Genomic DNA, 18,192 nt, shown 5'->3' on the forward strand with positions numbered 1-18,192 from the left:
TATTGTTATATTGCTATGCCGTTTGGATTAAGAAATGCAGGGGCAACATACCAAAGACTAGTCAACATGATGTTCAAGGATCAGTTGGGTAAGACTATGGAGGTATACATAGATGATATGGTGGTAAAGTTGAAGAAAGCTGAGGATCACCTTAGAGACCTCGAGGAAGCATTCAGTATCCTTGACCAGTATAACATGAAATTGAATCCGTCAAAATGCCACTTTGGTGTTAAGGCTAGAAAATTTCTGGGATATATGGTAACTAAAAGAGGAATTGAAGCAAGCCCCGAGTAGATTGAAGTCATCCTCAATTTGAAGTCTCCTGCAAATTCCAAGGATGTCCAAAGGCTCACGGGAAGAATAGCCGCTCTCAACAGGTTCATCTCAAGATCCTCCGAGAAGTGCAAAGACTTCTATGACATTCTGAGAAAGAATAAGAAGTTTGAGTGGACGGAATAGCATGAAGCTGCGCTTACAGCCTTGAAGGATTACTTATCCTCAGCTCCAGCTCTAATGAAGCCTGTGGATGGAGAATCCTTATATCTATACTTAGCTGTCTTAGGAAATGCAGTAAGTGTCGTCTTGGTAAAGGATCATGAAGGTGAACAACACCCAGTGTACTATGTAAGTAAGAGTCTTTTAGACGCAAAAGCCAGGTATTCTCATTTAGAAAAGTTAATCTTTGCTTTAATTATGGCTTCTACTAAATTAAGACATTATTTTGAGACTTATACTATTATTTTGAGAAATAATTATCCTGTTAAGAATGTTCTTAGAAAGCCAGAATTATCAGGTGGGATGGCTAAGTGGGCTATAAAGCTGAGTGCATACGACATTCATTATGAGCTTAGAACAGCTATCATATCGCAGGCACTCGCAGAGTTTGTGGCTGATTTCAGCAGTGTCATGCAGAAAGAAGCCAACTTGGAGGTTCAGTAACTAGATGCAACCAAGGATCCTTGGATCATCTTCACAGATGGAGCATCCAACGTAAGAGGAACGGGATTGGGCATACTACTGAAATTGCCACAGGGGGACATAATACCCCAGTCCATTGCATGTGCGTTTCAAGCTACCAACAATGAGGCAGAGTATGAAGCACTCATCGCAGGTTTACTTTTAGCCAAGAGCATGAGAATCATGTATCTTCAAATTTATATGGATTCTTTACTTATAACTAACCACTTTAACGATTCTTATACCGTAAAAGGTGAGAATATGATCAAGTATTTAGAAATTGTGAAGGAATTGGCAAGATCCTTCGAAATGTTTAGTATAGTACAGGTACCAAGAGAGGAAAATGCTGGGGCAGACGCCTTAGCGAATTTAGCCTCATCCTTGAAAAGTCCAGAAGATACGAAGATCCCAATTATCCACATACTCTCGCCAGCAATAGGAGAACAAGAAGTTGGGGAAATAACAAGTGACAAACAAATTGTACTTTGGGATCCATTATCCTCAGACAGTCAAGGATCCTGGATCCTCCCAATCAAGAAGTACATTCAAACTGGAGAGATTCCAGCTACGGAGAATCCGAAATCCTTCAAACTCAAGGTATCACAGTATATTTTATTAGATGAAATGCTATACAGAAAACCTCTTGCAGGTCCATACTTGAGGTGCATCGAGGATCCTGAAATCCAGGAGGTGCTAAAGATTTTCACGAAGGAGATTGCGGCAACCACACAGGGGGAAGAGCATTATTCTCCAGGATACTTAGGACTGGATACTTCTGGCCAACAATGAAGAAGGATGCAATAGAGTATTCGAAGAAGTGTGATGCCTGCCAAAGGCATGCAAATATCCTTCATCAACCAGCAGAACCAATGTATCCTATATCCTTTTCATGGCCTTTCATGAAATGGGGAATGGACATTGTTGGTAAGCTACCAAAAGCACCAGGTGAAAAGGTCTTTATGCTTGCCATGACTGACTACTTCTCTAAATGGGTTGAAGCAGAAGCATTTGTACAAGTACGAGAAAGGGAAGTTATATCTTTTATTAAAAGGAATATTATAACTAGATTTGGTATTCCTTCTGAGATTATATGTGATAATTGTTTCCAATTTATTGGGAGAAGAACAACTAACTTTTGTGACAGCTGGGGCATAAAGATGATTACTTCAACTCCAGTGCATCCTCAAGCTAATGGTCAAGCGGAGTCTAGCAACAAAATCATCATCAATAATTTAAAGAAGAAGCTAGGATCCAAGAAGGGAAAGTGGGCCGAGGAACTACCATATGTTCTTTGGGCCGACAGGACAACACCCAAGAATGCAACATGCCAAACACCCTTTTCGTTGGTATTTGGATCAGAAGCAGTAATCCCAACAGAGATGGTGGTTCCTACGGCAAGAACGAGCATCCGTGATCCTGAAGCCAACGAAGAAATCATTCTTTAAGACTTGGATATTGTTGAAGAACTCAGAGACCTGGCCAAGATCAGAATGGCAGCTTATCAACAAAGGGTAGCTGGGGCATACAACAAGAATATAAGGATCAGAAGATTTCAAGAAGGAGATTTAGTTTTAAGGAAAGCCTTCCAAAATACTACCAATCCGGCTGATGGAAAGTTAGCACCCAAATGGGAAGGACCTTATCAGATCTAGTCAGAGGCAGGAAAAGGGGCATATCATTTTCTCACAATGGAAGGAAACAGGCTACCAAGAGCATGGAATGTTATACACCTCAAGAAGTATTTCTTCTGATCAAGATCAAGTATCCTTGAGGATCCATTATCCTTAGAGGATCCAGGATCCCGAAATTGGTAATATCTATCTGATTACTTATTCTTTACAATTTCCTATTATTAATTCCAGGATAACATATTCTTAATAATTTATTTCTTCCAGGTTTTAAGTATCAATGCAGGATGTTAATAAGAGGTGTAATAACCAAGAGGTTGGCCACCTCTCCTTCACCTCTAAGGTACTTTACTATTTCCCTTGGCCTAGCCCACGATTGGGTATGACCCCCGATTGTCATATCCCCTATGGTTTAAAGGTTTTCACCTTTCTTATAAATTAGAGTTTCTACACTCTTGCCTGGAGCGCACGCTATCCAACATATAGTCCGGGGCAGCGGAACAAGTGCACGCTTAGTGGCTGAAAATTTCGTAGTTTTCGGCTATATGGAGGATCCTACGATTTATGGTAGACGTACCATACCACCTGTTTATAACATTTTCACGTTATCCCACGTTTGGGCAAAATCCCGGTTTGGGCGAGTCCCCAGTTGACATCCGTATCTTTGGGCCAGTCCCCAGTTTGGGCTTGTCCCCAGTATTTGGGCTTATAAAACATTTAGTTTAGATAAGATGAAATGTCACCCCAAAAATAAAAGATAGAAAACGGGGTATGAAAGTACTCAAGCTCAAGTATAAAACTTGATCGGCAAAAGATGAATAACCGGGTGGATGGAGTTTAACGAGCAAGGCCTAAGTAAAAATAAAAGCCTTGAATTAGGAATGTTGTTTAGGAAATTCTTTAAAATAAAAGACAAGAAGTGTAAATAATTAAAGTAAGGGTTAAAATGTAACTATTAAAGAATTTATAATAATAATCCTTTAAAATGTAAGTTTGCTCGAAACCGGGTTAAAGTATCTAACCTTAATATTTACTTAACCAATGTTAAGTAATAAGGTGGGAAAAATGCAAAAAATGCAAGTTCCTTTGGGATAAAGATACTAAAACGGGTCTTTAACGAGTGTTCGGGTTGTTAGTTCGGGTCTTGACAAATGGTCAAACCCAAAGTCAACTTTCCAAAATATTAATTGTTATGAGATAATTCATTAAAATATAGTAATACTTAACCAAGTATGTAGATCTATTGTTTTAGAACTAACAACGTACGTTAAGCGAGTGTTCGGTTTTGTCGATCCAAACTATGTTACGAGATCAAGTTGGATCCAACATTTCCAAGTACTTAAGAAAATAATTAAAATCAGTTTGGAAACTATTTTTAAAGAAATATACAAGTCTTGATAGCTAAAAACACACTTGTGTGTCTTAAGCGAGTAAAAATCGGATCGGTTCGGTTTCCATCTCACAACAAGTTCATAGATGGATTTCACATACCCATGTATCATAGATCTTGTATAATAATGTACAATGAAAATATTTAAGTTCTACAACTAAAAAGTCAACAACAAGTCTTTTTAACAAAAGTTCGGTTTGGTTCGGTTTCCATCTCACAATGAGTTCATAGATGGTCTCCACGTACCCAAGACTTGTACATGTGACTAACAAACTAAAATGAGCAGAAGTTAAGCATAAATAATATGTGCAAACAAGTTATGTGTGTGTATATATATCAAGAACACGAAGTCCTCTATGAAGCATTGCTTTACGAGGTTCGAAACTTAACCAACAGGAGTCGGAGAAGTAACTACCAAAGGTAACAATGGGTGTGTATTATATATATGTTGTACAACCATAAAAAAGTATTGATAAGATTATATAAGCTAATTAGAATGAAAGATTAAACTCGGTTTGACATTTGGAAGTCAAACCTTCAAGAACACTAAGAAAATAACAACCTTGAATCTTTGGAGTTTGAGAGAGAATTTGGAGATGTAGTAAGAGTAAAATGAAGAAGATGGGTGTGTGCATATATAGGGTAAGGGTTAAAGCTCCTTTGCAAGGTTCTCTTTTATGTTTACATGTAAATATGTTGGTTAAACAAACAAGCAAAGCACAAAAGCATAAAATAACAAGATAAAAACGAAATGTGTGCAGATGCCTCCTGGAGCCACGCAAGCTCCCCTTTGCCTTTATCCGTGTGGCTCAGCGTGCCCAGGGGGGTGGGGGTGGTCCAGCTCGTCTTTTGTTGTTCGTTACACGCCCGGAAGTTCGTTTTTGATGTATTTTAGTCGTTTTAAAGCCGTTTTCGAATCCGTAAAAGGGGTTTTTCAAATTAAAAAAATGGGAATGATTTGGTAACATAAAAATCCAATATTTTATATATCATGATTTTCGTTTTACAAAACGGGTCGGTTTACATGTTAAACGAATACAAAAACGAATATAAACAAGACTTGAAATTGACGAATGTCACAATATATATAACACATAGGTTAATTCATTTATTTCCTATATCTAAAATTTAAGATTAGGTAATTATTTAAATACCCATATTGCTTTAACTAGTGGCTCTGATACCACTTCAGCTGTCACAGCCCCCGATCCCTATACCCTGGGAGGGGAGCCGTGAACATTGAATGGTTGTAACAGTGTTTATTATAATAAATTTGCAGCGAAATATTTTATCAGGACCGTAGTTAGGAAAAATGATCAGAGTTATAAAACACCATGATTCTTATTTCATAAACTGGGAACAAAACCCATTTTTATACAAACTCAAATTTACAAAACACGTTTCTTTATTCTGGTGGCAAGCCACTTGTCACACCCCGACCAAAGGTGGCGGAACATGCCGGGGTGCAACGGATTGCTCAAGAACACAAGACACTATTAAAGTGACAATATTTAATCAACTTATTAATTTTATTCAATCACCAAAGTAACACATATTGTTCATACAAATAAACACCAAAATATAAGAAATAGATATTGTTCATTCTTCTAATAACCTAGCAGTATCAAAATAGAATGACGTCTTCGAACTCCAACTCAAGTAATAATCAAACCTGTAACAATGCATAAAATAATATTTGTCAACACGTATGTTGGAGAGCAATTTCATAGTTTTGAGAATATATAATATGAGCGAAATCCACAAACGTATATGAGACTATAAATAAAAGCATCAATCGTGGTATATAAAACATATGTAAATGAGGATCCTTTCTAATCGGTAACAACCGACATACTTGGATAATGAGGCGCTATTCTACTAGCACAAGGCTAAGTAGTTAGGGGAGCGTATGATCATACTTATTGAGGCTCAACAACAACATAAAAATAAACATTGTGCACGTAAAGCATATGAGACATATAACACACAATAGAGCAAGTATTCTAAGTATCATACACCCTAAAGTTTGTGGTTTGAGAAATGAGTAAAATAAATCATTCTTGTTTTGAATAAGTATGCATGTTACCCCCAAAATATAAAAGTGAAAACGGGGGACGAAATGTACTCACGTTAACAAAGTAACTTGAAATATTGATTCGTGAATAATCGGAGATCGATTTAACGAGCAAGACCTAGATTGAACGGGTCTTAAGTTAGTAGGTAGACTTGGAAGGGTTTAAAGTAAAATATGACAAGTAAAGTAAATAAATGAAGTTTATGGTTAAAATGTAAATATTTAGGAAATTAAGGACATGTTCTAAAAAGTAAGTTTACCCGAAACCGGGTCTTGGTATTTCATTCATAAATATTACTCAACCTATGTTAAGTAACTTATGTGGGTTATAATGCACTATTGCAAGAACCTTGGTTATATAAATACCAAAACAAGGTTTTAATCGAGTGTTCGGATTTGTCAATTTGAGTCTAGATGATTAACTAAACTCAAAGTCAACTTTCCAAAGTGATAAATGTTATGAGATGCATTGTTAACCAAGCATATAGTTCTATTATGAAGAACCTTAACGTCCGTTAAGCGAGTATTTGGTTTCACCGGTCCAAACTTGTTATAAGATCAAGTTGGATTCCAATACACCAAGTATGTTGATAAAATAACTTAAAATTAGTTTAAAATGCATTCTTGTAGAAAAGATGAGTTTCGGTGGCCAAAAACACACTTGTGTGTCTTAAGCGAGTGAACTTGGTTTAGTTTGGTTTTGGTTCGGTCCTTGACTCGGAATGATACCGAGGATGGTTGCCACATACCCAAATACCATAGAACTATAGAAATGATTTTAGAAGTTATAATATTCAAATCTTACATAAACATGTTTATTTAACTATTTAAAACAAAACTAGTAAACAAGAGTTCGATTTTGGTTCGGTTCTCAACTCGGGATAAGACCGAGGCTAGTGACTTCATACCCAATACCATGGAACTCTTTAAACGTGAATTAGAAACTAAACTACTTACAATATAAACAAGACAAGTAAGCATTAGAGGAAAATATTATAATCAAGGACTATAATGAGTCCTCTATGAAGCCTTGCCTTGTAGCATATCACCTCAACCGACCATGGCCGGAGAAAAGGAAAGCCGAAGGAAACAAGGGGTGCATATTATACATATATATATATATATATATATATATATATGTTGTACCACAAGATTCAATTAGTAAGTAACAAAACAAAATTAAAGAAAGGTTGTTGCTTGATTATTAAGAACCTTGAAGGTTTGGAATGGTGTTCTTTGTTTGAGAGAGAAAAGAAGTGAAATGAGTAAGAGGAAATGAAAGGATAAGCTTGTATATATAGGGTAGTGGTCAAAGTTAATTTCTATGTTTTATATCAAGAGTTGCATGAGTTTAGATTGGTTAAACAAGTCAATAAAGCAAACAAAACAACAAAAAAACGTTTCTGCAGATATGGGGCCGCGCTACGCGACCGGGACACCTCCCTTGGCCGCGCGGCGCGGCGTGGTCAGGGGGTCTGGTCCGGTTCGTGTCGCGAGTCGTTTCGGTCGTTTCGGTTGTTTCGGGTCGTTTTCGAGGCGTTTTAAAGACCGTAAAAAGGCGTTTTCGAATTCCGACGAGTGTGAGACGATTATGAAACATAAAAACCCATTATTTTATATTATCGAAAGATTCGGTTTAAAAATCGGGTCGGTTTACAGTTTAATTGAACAAACAAGTTATCCGAAAATTGACAAATGTTACACCACTTATTTAAGCTGGAAGTCTGCATGCATCATTCTTTTATCTCTAACAAGTCACCTTAAATATGTTTAAATATATTTGATCAGCAGAAAATACTGGTGAGTACATTCACATATAAATGACACATATTACAGTTGCAACATTAAGATGTTTTTACATATGCCTGCTTATAAATTACTGAAAGGTACTTGTCACTCGATCGTATCTGTGATTGTGGTCATACTACTTATTGGCTCACACTTGTCCAATAAGTAACGTGTAATAGCCCAATATGCAAGCATTGTATACAAAGCACTACACTACCACTAGTAATCATCCCGTAAGTCTAGAGAGACTCAATCACTATACTGTACTTTAAAACATTTTGAAAATACATTGAAATCTTTTATATTATCCGTCATGAGTTTAATAAGTTTAAAAATTATCATGACAGTATTGGAAAACCAGTTGTCTCACGTAAATGTGAGTTGTACAAAGACTCGAATGTCTCACCTTGTAAGTTTATAATAAACGAGCGCTTCCTGGGATTAAACACCTAAGTTAAACCCAATGTAGCATATTTAAATTGGTATAAACCCAATAATTAAAACGATAATCACGAGATTAGAAACTTTACACGATGTCACAATTTCTTACCTTGTACAAGCACAGCTTTCGGATTCGTTATAAAAGTTTATATCGATCGGAGAGGGTATCCTTATGACTACTCGGGGGGTATTATACCAACCTCTAAATATAAGAAATTTGAGAGAGAGAGAGAGAGAGAGCGCAAATGTGGCATGAGAGAATGAAGCATGGATCCTAACCTATTTATAGTTGAAACGGGGCCAGACGCGAACCAACACCATCAACCGCTTCGAGTAGCGCAAAGCAACTATAGGGTTGTCGAGTCAGCCATAGCTATGCCACGTGGCACGCCACGTGCCACTGTTGGGTGACTACCACGTCGCATAGCACGAAGGATTACTTCGCGTAAAGCGAAAGACAAACGAGTTTTCGGATAACTGATAAATGCTTCGCGTATCGCGAAGAAGCTTGGATGTATTTCTCCGCGTAGTACGAAGGAACAAGTTTTCATAAACACTAAGGCGGTCCGCGGTGATGCGAGCGTGTGAAGTGAAAAGTGTGTCACCGCACTTCACCCGTGTTCGTGCGCGTTTGCGTCGGGAGCTCCGCACCCTCCGTTAGGACCACTGAGTGTGACTTGTCTTATAAAAACATTATCATATAAACTAGCATTCTTATAAAGAGCTTATTAGTTTTATAATCTAGCGATGTGAAACAAGAAATCACTTTCTTATTTATACCAAGGTGGAAGGATTTCATTTTCTTTCCTCCACCAACGTGGGATGGAATCACTTCTTTCATTTTCTTCACTTTTCATATTGTTTGTATTACGGGTTTTTATAGTTCAATTGGGTTTGATTTTATTGTAAAATTTCTTTTCTTTCGGAAATATAGTTTCTTGCTAGAATCTCTTTTACAAAATTCCCACATTAAAAAAAAAGCAATTTATATACCCACTAATCCACCACCTTTTTTGTTCATCTCGTCACACACCTATATATAGATGGGTGTGCACTAATTTTGTGAAGTTAAATTTGAAGAGGTACTCTTAAGTCATAACTTTAACAAAATCAAACTCTAACACCACTTCTCATGGAGAAAATAAATGACCTCACGATTGTGTTTAATTCAACACTTTAAAGAGTATAATCTTTTGTTATAAGACATACGTTTTTATCAAATGTGATTTTAAAGAGAATTATACATGATTTCCATCAATGGGAAGTATTAACATTGAAATACAAATACCTCTAATAGGAAACATGGTAACCACAAATCAACTATTTCCCTTTTCTCTTTAAATAGATTATTGGGCATACCTTATCAATCATTTGTCATATTGCTCATTTATACATATGACATATAATTTTTTACAAACCATTTTCTGTATCTAACTTCTACCAAACAAAGAATCATTAGTACATTGTCAAGCAATCAAATTCTTGTTTTTGTGATCACAAAGAACAACTATAATCGACTTTCTTCATGCAAAAAGGGTATAAAGCAAGGGCGTTGAGGCCTATGAATACAAATCCGAGCAAGAAAGGGGCTGTAAGAATAGGATCACCAAATAGAAAACCAAAAGTCGATGATCATTTAGAAAGGAGAAATGGAGGAACGAGTTCACCAAAGTCACAAAGAATTAGTACCCGTAGAACCATGACGCTTGAGATCCGTGACACAAATGAAAGGCAACAAAGTGGCACTATTCTATCATGGCTCATCGATTCTCAAAACATCCCAGAAAGTGCAACTATTTACTATATCGGTCCAACCAGTCTTGGCAGTACAAAGAAAGGTACACTAGAGCAAAATGGGATTTTATGTACTTGTTGTCAAAACATATTCACCATTCGTGATTTCCAAACGCACTCGGGTGGCAATTTTTGTGACAATCCATACGATGCAATTGGAGTTTATGGAATTCTAGACAATGACTGCATTACTCCCCTTTCGCAATGCATGCAACTAGCCTTGCTAAATCGAAATGAGCCCAAACACCACATGGTCAAGCATATCACCAAAGGATTAATTGATGATGACGAAGATGTTTACGATGATGTTTGTATTCTATGCGCCGATGGAGGGAATCTGATTTGTTGTGAACAATGTAATTCGACATTTCATGTAAAATGCCTAGACATGAAGGTACATAAATTGTATTTATTTTGTCCTTTATATATAATTATTAACAATTGAATATCCTAATATTGTAGGTGGTACCTGATGAGCCATATTATTGTGCTTATTGTGCTTGTAAGTTATGTGGAATGCCTATTACCAAAAGGGATTCTTCTTGTCTCACTTGTTCTTTATGTGGAAAACAATGTATGCTATTACACTATTTTAATTTTCATTATAAACTTATAATTTATAATAAATATGCTATCAGGTCGGGGTGCGTTCAATTCATAACCAATAGCTACAAGAACCGTGCAAAGAAATAGCTACAAATATTTATGCGATTCTTGTAGTTTCTAATTATTTAAATTGTTTTTGTATTGAAAACACCTCTACGATATCTTTATTCAACAAATAATAATTTGTTTTCGTGAATACAGACCACGTAAAGTGCTCAAATGAGTATTTAAAGATTGACATCAATCATTTCCCACGAGCATTTTGTGATAAAAGTTGTCGAAAGGTTCATGAAAAGTTGGAAAATAAAATCGGAGTGAAACGGGAGCTAGAAGAGGGGTTATCATGGACTTTGCTACATAGATTTGACCAAGAATATGGTTCTTATGAAGTTCAAGCATCCAAAAAACTCGAGTGCTACAGCAAGCTCGCGGTTGCATTTAGAATACTGACCGCATGTTTCGAGCCGATTAAAGATCGTCACACTAGGATCGATATGATCCGAAATGTGGTGTACAATTGTGGGTATGTGGTGATCAAAAACCAAATTTGTAACCAATTTTCATGACTTGATTATAATGTTGGTGATCACTTATGTAGGTCACATTACCAACGGATTAATTTCCGTGGCTTTTTTACTGGCATACTTGAAAAGGGTGATGAAATTATTGCGGTGGCATCAATTAGGTATAGTTTACCATTACTTTATAGCTGGACTAGAACATGAACTTGTTATATAAACCTGTTAGGTTGAGTATTTACTGGTCAGTTATAGGTCAGTTTTGTGCTTATATCGAACTAAAAACAAAGTTTCGGTTTTTCGGTTTTAGAAAGTTTCAGTTTTTTGTATATTTTTGGTTTAATTATGGTCAGTTGGCGAATTTATATTTGGGCTTAAAATGTTTGGACTGGTGAAAGTGCCCAAAAATATTAAGTTTGGCCTCAAGCTTTTGGTCTAAAATATTGTTGACCATCTATTAATAAATTTTAGCATGAAACTTATGACCTAAAGTAATGTATTTGAACAATTAATCCAATAATAGACATTTAAAAAAGTTTTGTGTGGTACTGTGGTTCGTTTTTGTAATTTAATTCGGTTTGGTGTTAGAGCGAGGTATAACCAAGCGAAACGTAATTTACGGTTGTCAAGGAAAACAAAAGTGAACCGGCGGTTATTAGTTTGGGCCGGTTTTATTTCATTTTCAGTTTGTCAGTTTTTATGGCTTTGGCTCAGTTAATCGGTTTAAGCTCACCCTAGGTTGAACCAATGAAATAGACACGGGGTGGACCGGATTTCCAGTTTTTTACTCTAGTCTTCTTATTTTTAACTATTCTGGCTTCATTTTTTGAAATGGTCTAACCTGCAGACCAGTAAATTGGGTAGTTTGACGACTGGTTCGGTTATGAAAACGTTGACATGTTTTGATGTGTGTTTAGGGTACATGGGACTAACCTAGCAGAGATACCATTCATAGCCACAGCTGAACCACACAGAAACAAAGGCATGTGTGGCAGATTGTTGCATGCAATTGAATCTGTAAGTTTCACTTCAAAATTACAGTTATGATGGTTCAGTTATGTTAAATGAAACAAATGTGCAGGATCTTCAAGATTTTGGAGTTGGAACCATAGTTATCCCTTCATCATCAGAAACAGTTCCGGTTTGGAAGGAAAAATATGGTTTTAATCTTCTGGAGGAGGACATAAAGCAAGAAATCATGAAATTGAACACGCTTATGTTTCATGATTGTTTAAGAATGCAGAAGACTATATCAGGTTATCTTAATACCTTACTATCTTAAGGATACACATATTTTGTCTGAGAACCAGAAAAACAAAATAAATCGTTCGTTTTTCCAATTTTCAACTATAAAAAAATTTGTTGAAATGCGTTTTTGTTCATCTGCAATGAAATTCAAAAACAAAATAAACACATAAACAAATTTCAGCTATCTATAGAATCTAAAAATGTGTAGCTAAACTCTTAAAACATACACCAATATTACTAAACGATTTCAGTTTTTCTTTTTGTTCTCGTAATAATTTTGTGTCTTGTAATGAACCTCATCCTTGTATATGCACAATGTATATTCGTCACACGAATGTGTACGTACTTGACCTTTTCCCACAAAGCATGTCATTGACAACATTTTATCATCAAATATAGATTTATTATGTTTGATAAACTGTTTCCTCTTGCAGGCATACTCAATTTAAATGAGGCACCACCACAAGAGTACTACAGACTTATGGGAAGATACTAATGTGACATCTTTTTGTTAGGAACAAGATTCAATCTTATGCCTTTTTTCTATGTTGATTATAATTCAGTTAAGCTATATATACTGTCTACATAGCAAAATACAATTCCTTTTATAAATATCAATCTTGGAATGTCACCAAAATAAAATCTAAATTGCATCAAACAGATATGAAACACAATTAAAAATGTTAGGGGTACAAATTGCAAAGCAGTATAACATGATACACATTTAAGTTTCAACAATCTTTTATCCTACTTTGTACAAAAGGTTCACTGGATTCATAGAAAAGAATGACAAAAGTTTGGTGATGGATTCATAGAAAAGAATGACAAAAGTTTGGTGATCAATGAAACGGCTTCTTCACATCAATAAGTATGATAACTAAACTCCATATCTTAACACACATTGACCACCCACATGCTTACCCTCCTCAAGTTGAGCAACAGCCTGACTTTTGGTTGACCGGTTGGCCTCGGATTTCAACAGTTGGCGGCCTCGCATTGTTCATTGCAGGCTGGCTTGCCATCCTGGATTATGCAACAAATTAGTTATAGTAACATCTTATTTTATTAACATGTTTTTTTAATTAATTATTAAGGATATTTACCTGTTTTTGATTTCAGCAGTCATAGCCATAAACGCCTCTTCAACATTGGTGGAATTCTTGGCACTTGTTTCTAGAAATGGAATCCCAATCTCATCAGCAAATGCCTGCATACCGAAACAGGCTTGGGTCATACGGGTTCTAGGTCAAAACGGACCAAATTAAAAAGGTTTAGTTTGGTTCAGGTCAACACGGGTTCTGACCAAGATAACTAGGGTGTGCATAATATAGAAAAAACCGGTTCATAAATTAAATAACTGAACCCATAAACAAAAACCGATGGTTTGGTTTTACGTTTCCATAACTGAACCTTCGGTTCGCTTTCAGTTTTGCATGTAATTAAAACCGAATGGAATTTATGGGTTTTCATTTTTAATTTGAACTTTAGCAACTAAGAAGAATTTGATAAATAGTTTTTTACAGAATGCAGCGGAATATGTTAGCCCAAATGTATGATAATCACTTAATTATTAACTAAGAAAAATATTTAACCCAAAGCACAAATTCATTATTTTGGAAGTTTTTTTGTTTTCAGCCCAAAATTTTCAAGCCTAAATGGTAAAACCCAAAAAAAAAACCGAAACTGATCGGTTTTCAAAAACTCAAAACGGCCCAAACTGACCCATGCACACCCCTAAAAATAAGCTCGGGTCAAAAGGGCCACTAAGAAAAAAAAATAGTACCAAAAAAAGTATCTTTTTTAATCTAACTTATTGGCTATGATCATTATTATCTTGTTTGCAATATTACCTTTCCTGTTTCATAAGAAACAACTATCTGAGATGTGAGATCACATTTATTTCCAACAAGAAGCTTGTTTACATTCTCACTAGCATAACGGTCGATTTCGCTTAACCATTGTTTCACATTGTTGAAGCTCTCTTGATCTGTCACATCATAAACAACCTGCACAAAAACAATATTAATTACCACGTACCCTATTCTTCATACAACAATGATGAAAAAGATTATGAGAATGAATTACTTACAATAATGCCATGAGCTCCACGATAGTAACTGCTAGTGATAGTTCTGAATCGTTCTTGTCCAGCTGTATCCCACTGAATGCACAAGTATGGTTATTAAAATCTACGAATTTTTTAAATATCATCATCATCATCATCGTACTCAGTATATCCCACCAATAGCAATTCTATGGTAGGGTCTGAGGAGGGTAAGATGTAGACAGCCTTACCTCTATCCCATAGGGATAGAGAGGCTGCTTCCGGTGAGACCCCCGGCTCGATAGTAGTTTTGCATCAAGCCTTGGACATAAGGCACATAGCACTCAATCATCGGGACACCGGCTGATTGGTGCATGTGCCCTTGTCTTTCGGCTATCAACGCCACCACATGATGCCTGAGAATTTTTTAAATAATAATGCAATATAAGCATGATGAGGAACTGTCTACAAAGATTAGGGTCAGAAGCGTACAATTTGAAGCTTAACAGTTTTGCCATCTTGTTCCACTGTGCGAATTTTCTACAAAATAGATATGGAAAGTTATAAATATAATGATTCTTTCACAGAGTAATCAGGTGAAAGTCAAACTAAAAGCTTGATTAAAGATTGCTTACAAAGTCAACACCGATGGTGCTAATGTAACTTTCCAAGTACGAATCATCCTGCAGTGCAAAAAGAGTAAAATCAATGATATGATAAGCATGCACGTATGAATATAATTAACAATAAGAGATCGAATGTCTTGTTTTATAATTTTTATGTACACAGACAATAATATAAATAGAACTTACAGCAAAACGCAGTAAGAGGCATGATTTTCCAACTCCTGAGTCTCCAATGAGTAACAGCTTGAACAGATAATCGCTACAATAGCAAAGAAACTATTAATTTTGATAAACCGAAAACTAATACAATGAATTAGAATATATAAAGTTAATGTTTATTGTTATTATTCATCTTAAAGTAATATAAATTAAGCACTGTTTTAAAAACCGGTATTTTACTCATACCGGATTTAGTTAAAAAACTATACAACCGGTTGAACCGGAATGTACCGGGAGATTCAACCGGGTTGAATAACTTACCTTGCAGTTCCAAATAAATACAATTTCAACTCAAAAAATAACCCAAAAGTACATTAATAAACATCACACTTGAACCAATACAAATGAACAATGATCGAGTCAAATAAAAAGTTTGTACTCCGTACTAAATTAGTCAATTGCAAAAGATGTAAATAAACCATCATTGCATTTGCATGATATAAAATTGATTGATTAACGAATTATCGTTTACCACGTTTACTCGTTTCAATTTTATCCCGCTATGTTAAAAGTTATTTTTAAAAATATATGGGCCGCAAAAAGTATCAAAAATCTCTTGGATTTAAAACTGGTTTGCCGGTTTAAACCCGCATTTAAAAAAAACCACCGGTACAATGTTCTAGCACACCGCCCAAAAATACCGGCTGCCTTACGAAAAACTGGCCCGTACGGACCGGTTTTTAAACTATTGAAATTAAGGGTGACAATTGATGCAGGAACATAGCATCCGACACGCTAATCCGCCCGACTGATTGTATTGTTATCTTTTTAATTATTTGATTATACTGTTTCCTAATATTATGGTTTCCTTGTTGAGTTGTGAGATCTTTATGTATTGGGATCTTGGTTATTGTTTAGGTAGACTTTGATTTTGATAAAAGATTGTAATCGAGTTGAGGCTTGATACAGCCGGCTTTCGGCCGGAACAATTCGGTTCCAAGCCTACAAATAAATCATATGTTTTGGCCATTTGATTATTACCATGGATTCGGTATCAACAATTTTTGACACGACACGAGTCCAACATGAAAATAATCAGGTTTTTGGTTTGCCAGACTACAATGTTAAGTAAAAAAGCCATGCTTGCAATGACTTGTACCCGTTTAATAAACATATCATCTTCGGGTTGTACTAATATAGTTGAAACCCCGTTTAAAACTAGAATAAAATATATATAATTTACAACCCACCAACCCGTTTGACCTCTTTAGATAACGGGTTGCACTTATCATGCTCGCGCCACATAGTTTTAATTGTGTTCGTGTTAGAACAATTAATATCTTTTTTATACGAATAGAATACATGGATAGCACTTATAAATGAAAGTGAAGCTTTCTTAAAATCAACCAGTCACCCACCCAGACACCATCCATTAGGTCAATTCGATATGAAAGCTTTGACTTCCAAAATAATAATAATTTCAAACAAAAACTATGATGACTTTACATACACACCACCAATAAAGCAGTACAAAACCTAATTCGACTCCAGTAATGATTTTAAAAACAAAACAAAACAAATCAAATCAGCGTTACGTAGATCAAGCGTTAAAATTTAAAAATAGCAAGTTAATTAATTAAACTAGATCGAAAAAGAATTCCCAAATTTAACATTAAAATAAAATCCTAAATCATAATCAATTAACAGTAAAGAGCAAATCAAAGACGAATTGAGCATAGTAACCAATCAAACAAGCATAGATCTAGTAGAATCACATGAGTTATGAAACAAAAAACTTGAAATTGAGTAGAAGAAGAACATACTATTCGGGATTCATCTCGATGGATTGAATGAAAGATATTTGGCGATTTTGAAGGTTTATTTGAGAGGATGTAGCTAACGGTGTTTATGAATGCGGGTAAGGTGGGGGTTGAGTGGGTGACGTACTTATTATTTAATTCATTTGGAACAATCTTTTGACACGCCTTTTACTCGTTTCTTTGCAACTTCCCCTTCCTTTCTTAAAGCACAACAAAAGTACATGAAATGGAACTATGCATCAAATTAACACGTGTGGTAGAGTACTTATTATTATTATTATTATTATTATTATTATTATTATTATTATTATTATTATTATTGTTTCGGTCAAAAATTAACAAAATAATCTTTGATCAAATTAGTACGTGTGGTAGAGTGCTTGAACGAAAACAAAGTGAACACAATGATTTGATTTCGAGGGAAAAAGCCCTTGATCGTGTGGATCTCCGGCACAAAAAACCCCCAGACGGTGAAAACTATCATCGTCTCTTTTATTAATAACAAAAAGGTGATTACAACTGGTGGAACTGATAAATGATCGTATGCTAAGTGTTACAATGAGTGCTAGCAGCTAAAGCAGTGAAGTGTGTGTTCTAATCGACCTTATCAGCTCGTTTAAATAAGCAAATAGTACAACTGAAATTCAAAGAAATCCGAAATAAACCATAGACTAGGTCTCCCATGATCCGTTGCTGCCCACGTTTGAGTTGACGAAGTTTCAATAGTAGCCGTTGCAAACCCACGTTCTTATAATCACATTAAACACGTGATCTTATCTGCAAAGCAAAGAAAAATAATAAAGGACAATTGAATTAGTCAAACATAATCCTCGGAATATTTGCATCGGCAGGATAGGTCAGAATCCTTAAATCGAATTCAATCCTAAGGATAAAAAATCTGCTCCCAACAATTGCCCCCAATTTTTACAGTTAGCGCGTGACAGGCTATAAAAATTTTGAATTTCAAAAAACGAAAATATCTTATGTGATTTGAAAGGGCGGCACGCGAATTGAGGAAAATTTATAACCGTCCTTCTAGGTTATAATTAACCCAAATTTCTAATTCATAATACTCTCTCATCCGCTCGATATCCAGGTC

General features: G+C 35.6%; 2 protein-coding genes across 2 annotated transcripts; one reads left to right on the forward strand and one right to left on the reverse strand.

Annotated features, from left to right (window-relative positions):
- The first annotated feature begins 9,977 nt into the window (after positions 1–9,977).
- On the forward strand, positions 9,978–12,940 carry LOC143529617 (increased DNA methylation 1-like). The gene is made up of 7 exons (XM_077025377.1): positions 9,978–10,466; positions 10,535–10,646; positions 10,880–11,201; positions 11,277–11,363; positions 12,114–12,213; positions 12,278–12,452; positions 12,879–12,940. The coding sequence occupies exons 1-7, from the start codon at positions 9,978–9,980 to the stop codon at positions 12,938–12,940; spliced, it is 1,347 nt and encodes a 448-aa protein (XP_076881492.1).
- Positions 12,941–13,265: 325 nt separating this feature from the next.
- Positions 13,266–17,117, reverse strand: LOC143529306 (ras-related protein RABD2c-like). The gene is made up of 8 exons (XM_077025133.1): positions 17,097–17,117; positions 15,301–15,373; positions 15,124–15,171; positions 14,981–15,028; positions 14,534–14,605; positions 14,295–14,450; positions 13,548–13,651; positions 13,266–13,467 (listed from the first exon to the last, which is right to left on the reverse strand). Exons 1-8 carry the CDS (start codon positions 17,108–17,110, stop codon positions 13,371–13,373), a joined length of 612 nt encoding a protein of 203 aa, XP_076881248.1. The 5' UTR covers positions 17,111–17,117; the 3' UTR covers positions 13,266–13,370.
- Positions 17,118–18,192: the final 1,075 nt, after the last annotated feature.

This window comes from Bidens hawaiensis, unplaced genomic scaffold (assembly GCF_021521415.1).
Source record: "Bidens hawaiensis isolate Kalapana, Puna unplaced genomic scaffold, B.hawaiensis_p1.1 tig00000636_1, whole genome shotgun sequence".
In the NCBI taxonomy this organism is placed as follows: Eukaryota; Viridiplantae; Streptophyta; class Magnoliopsida; order Asterales; family Asteraceae; genus Bidens; species Bidens hawaiensis.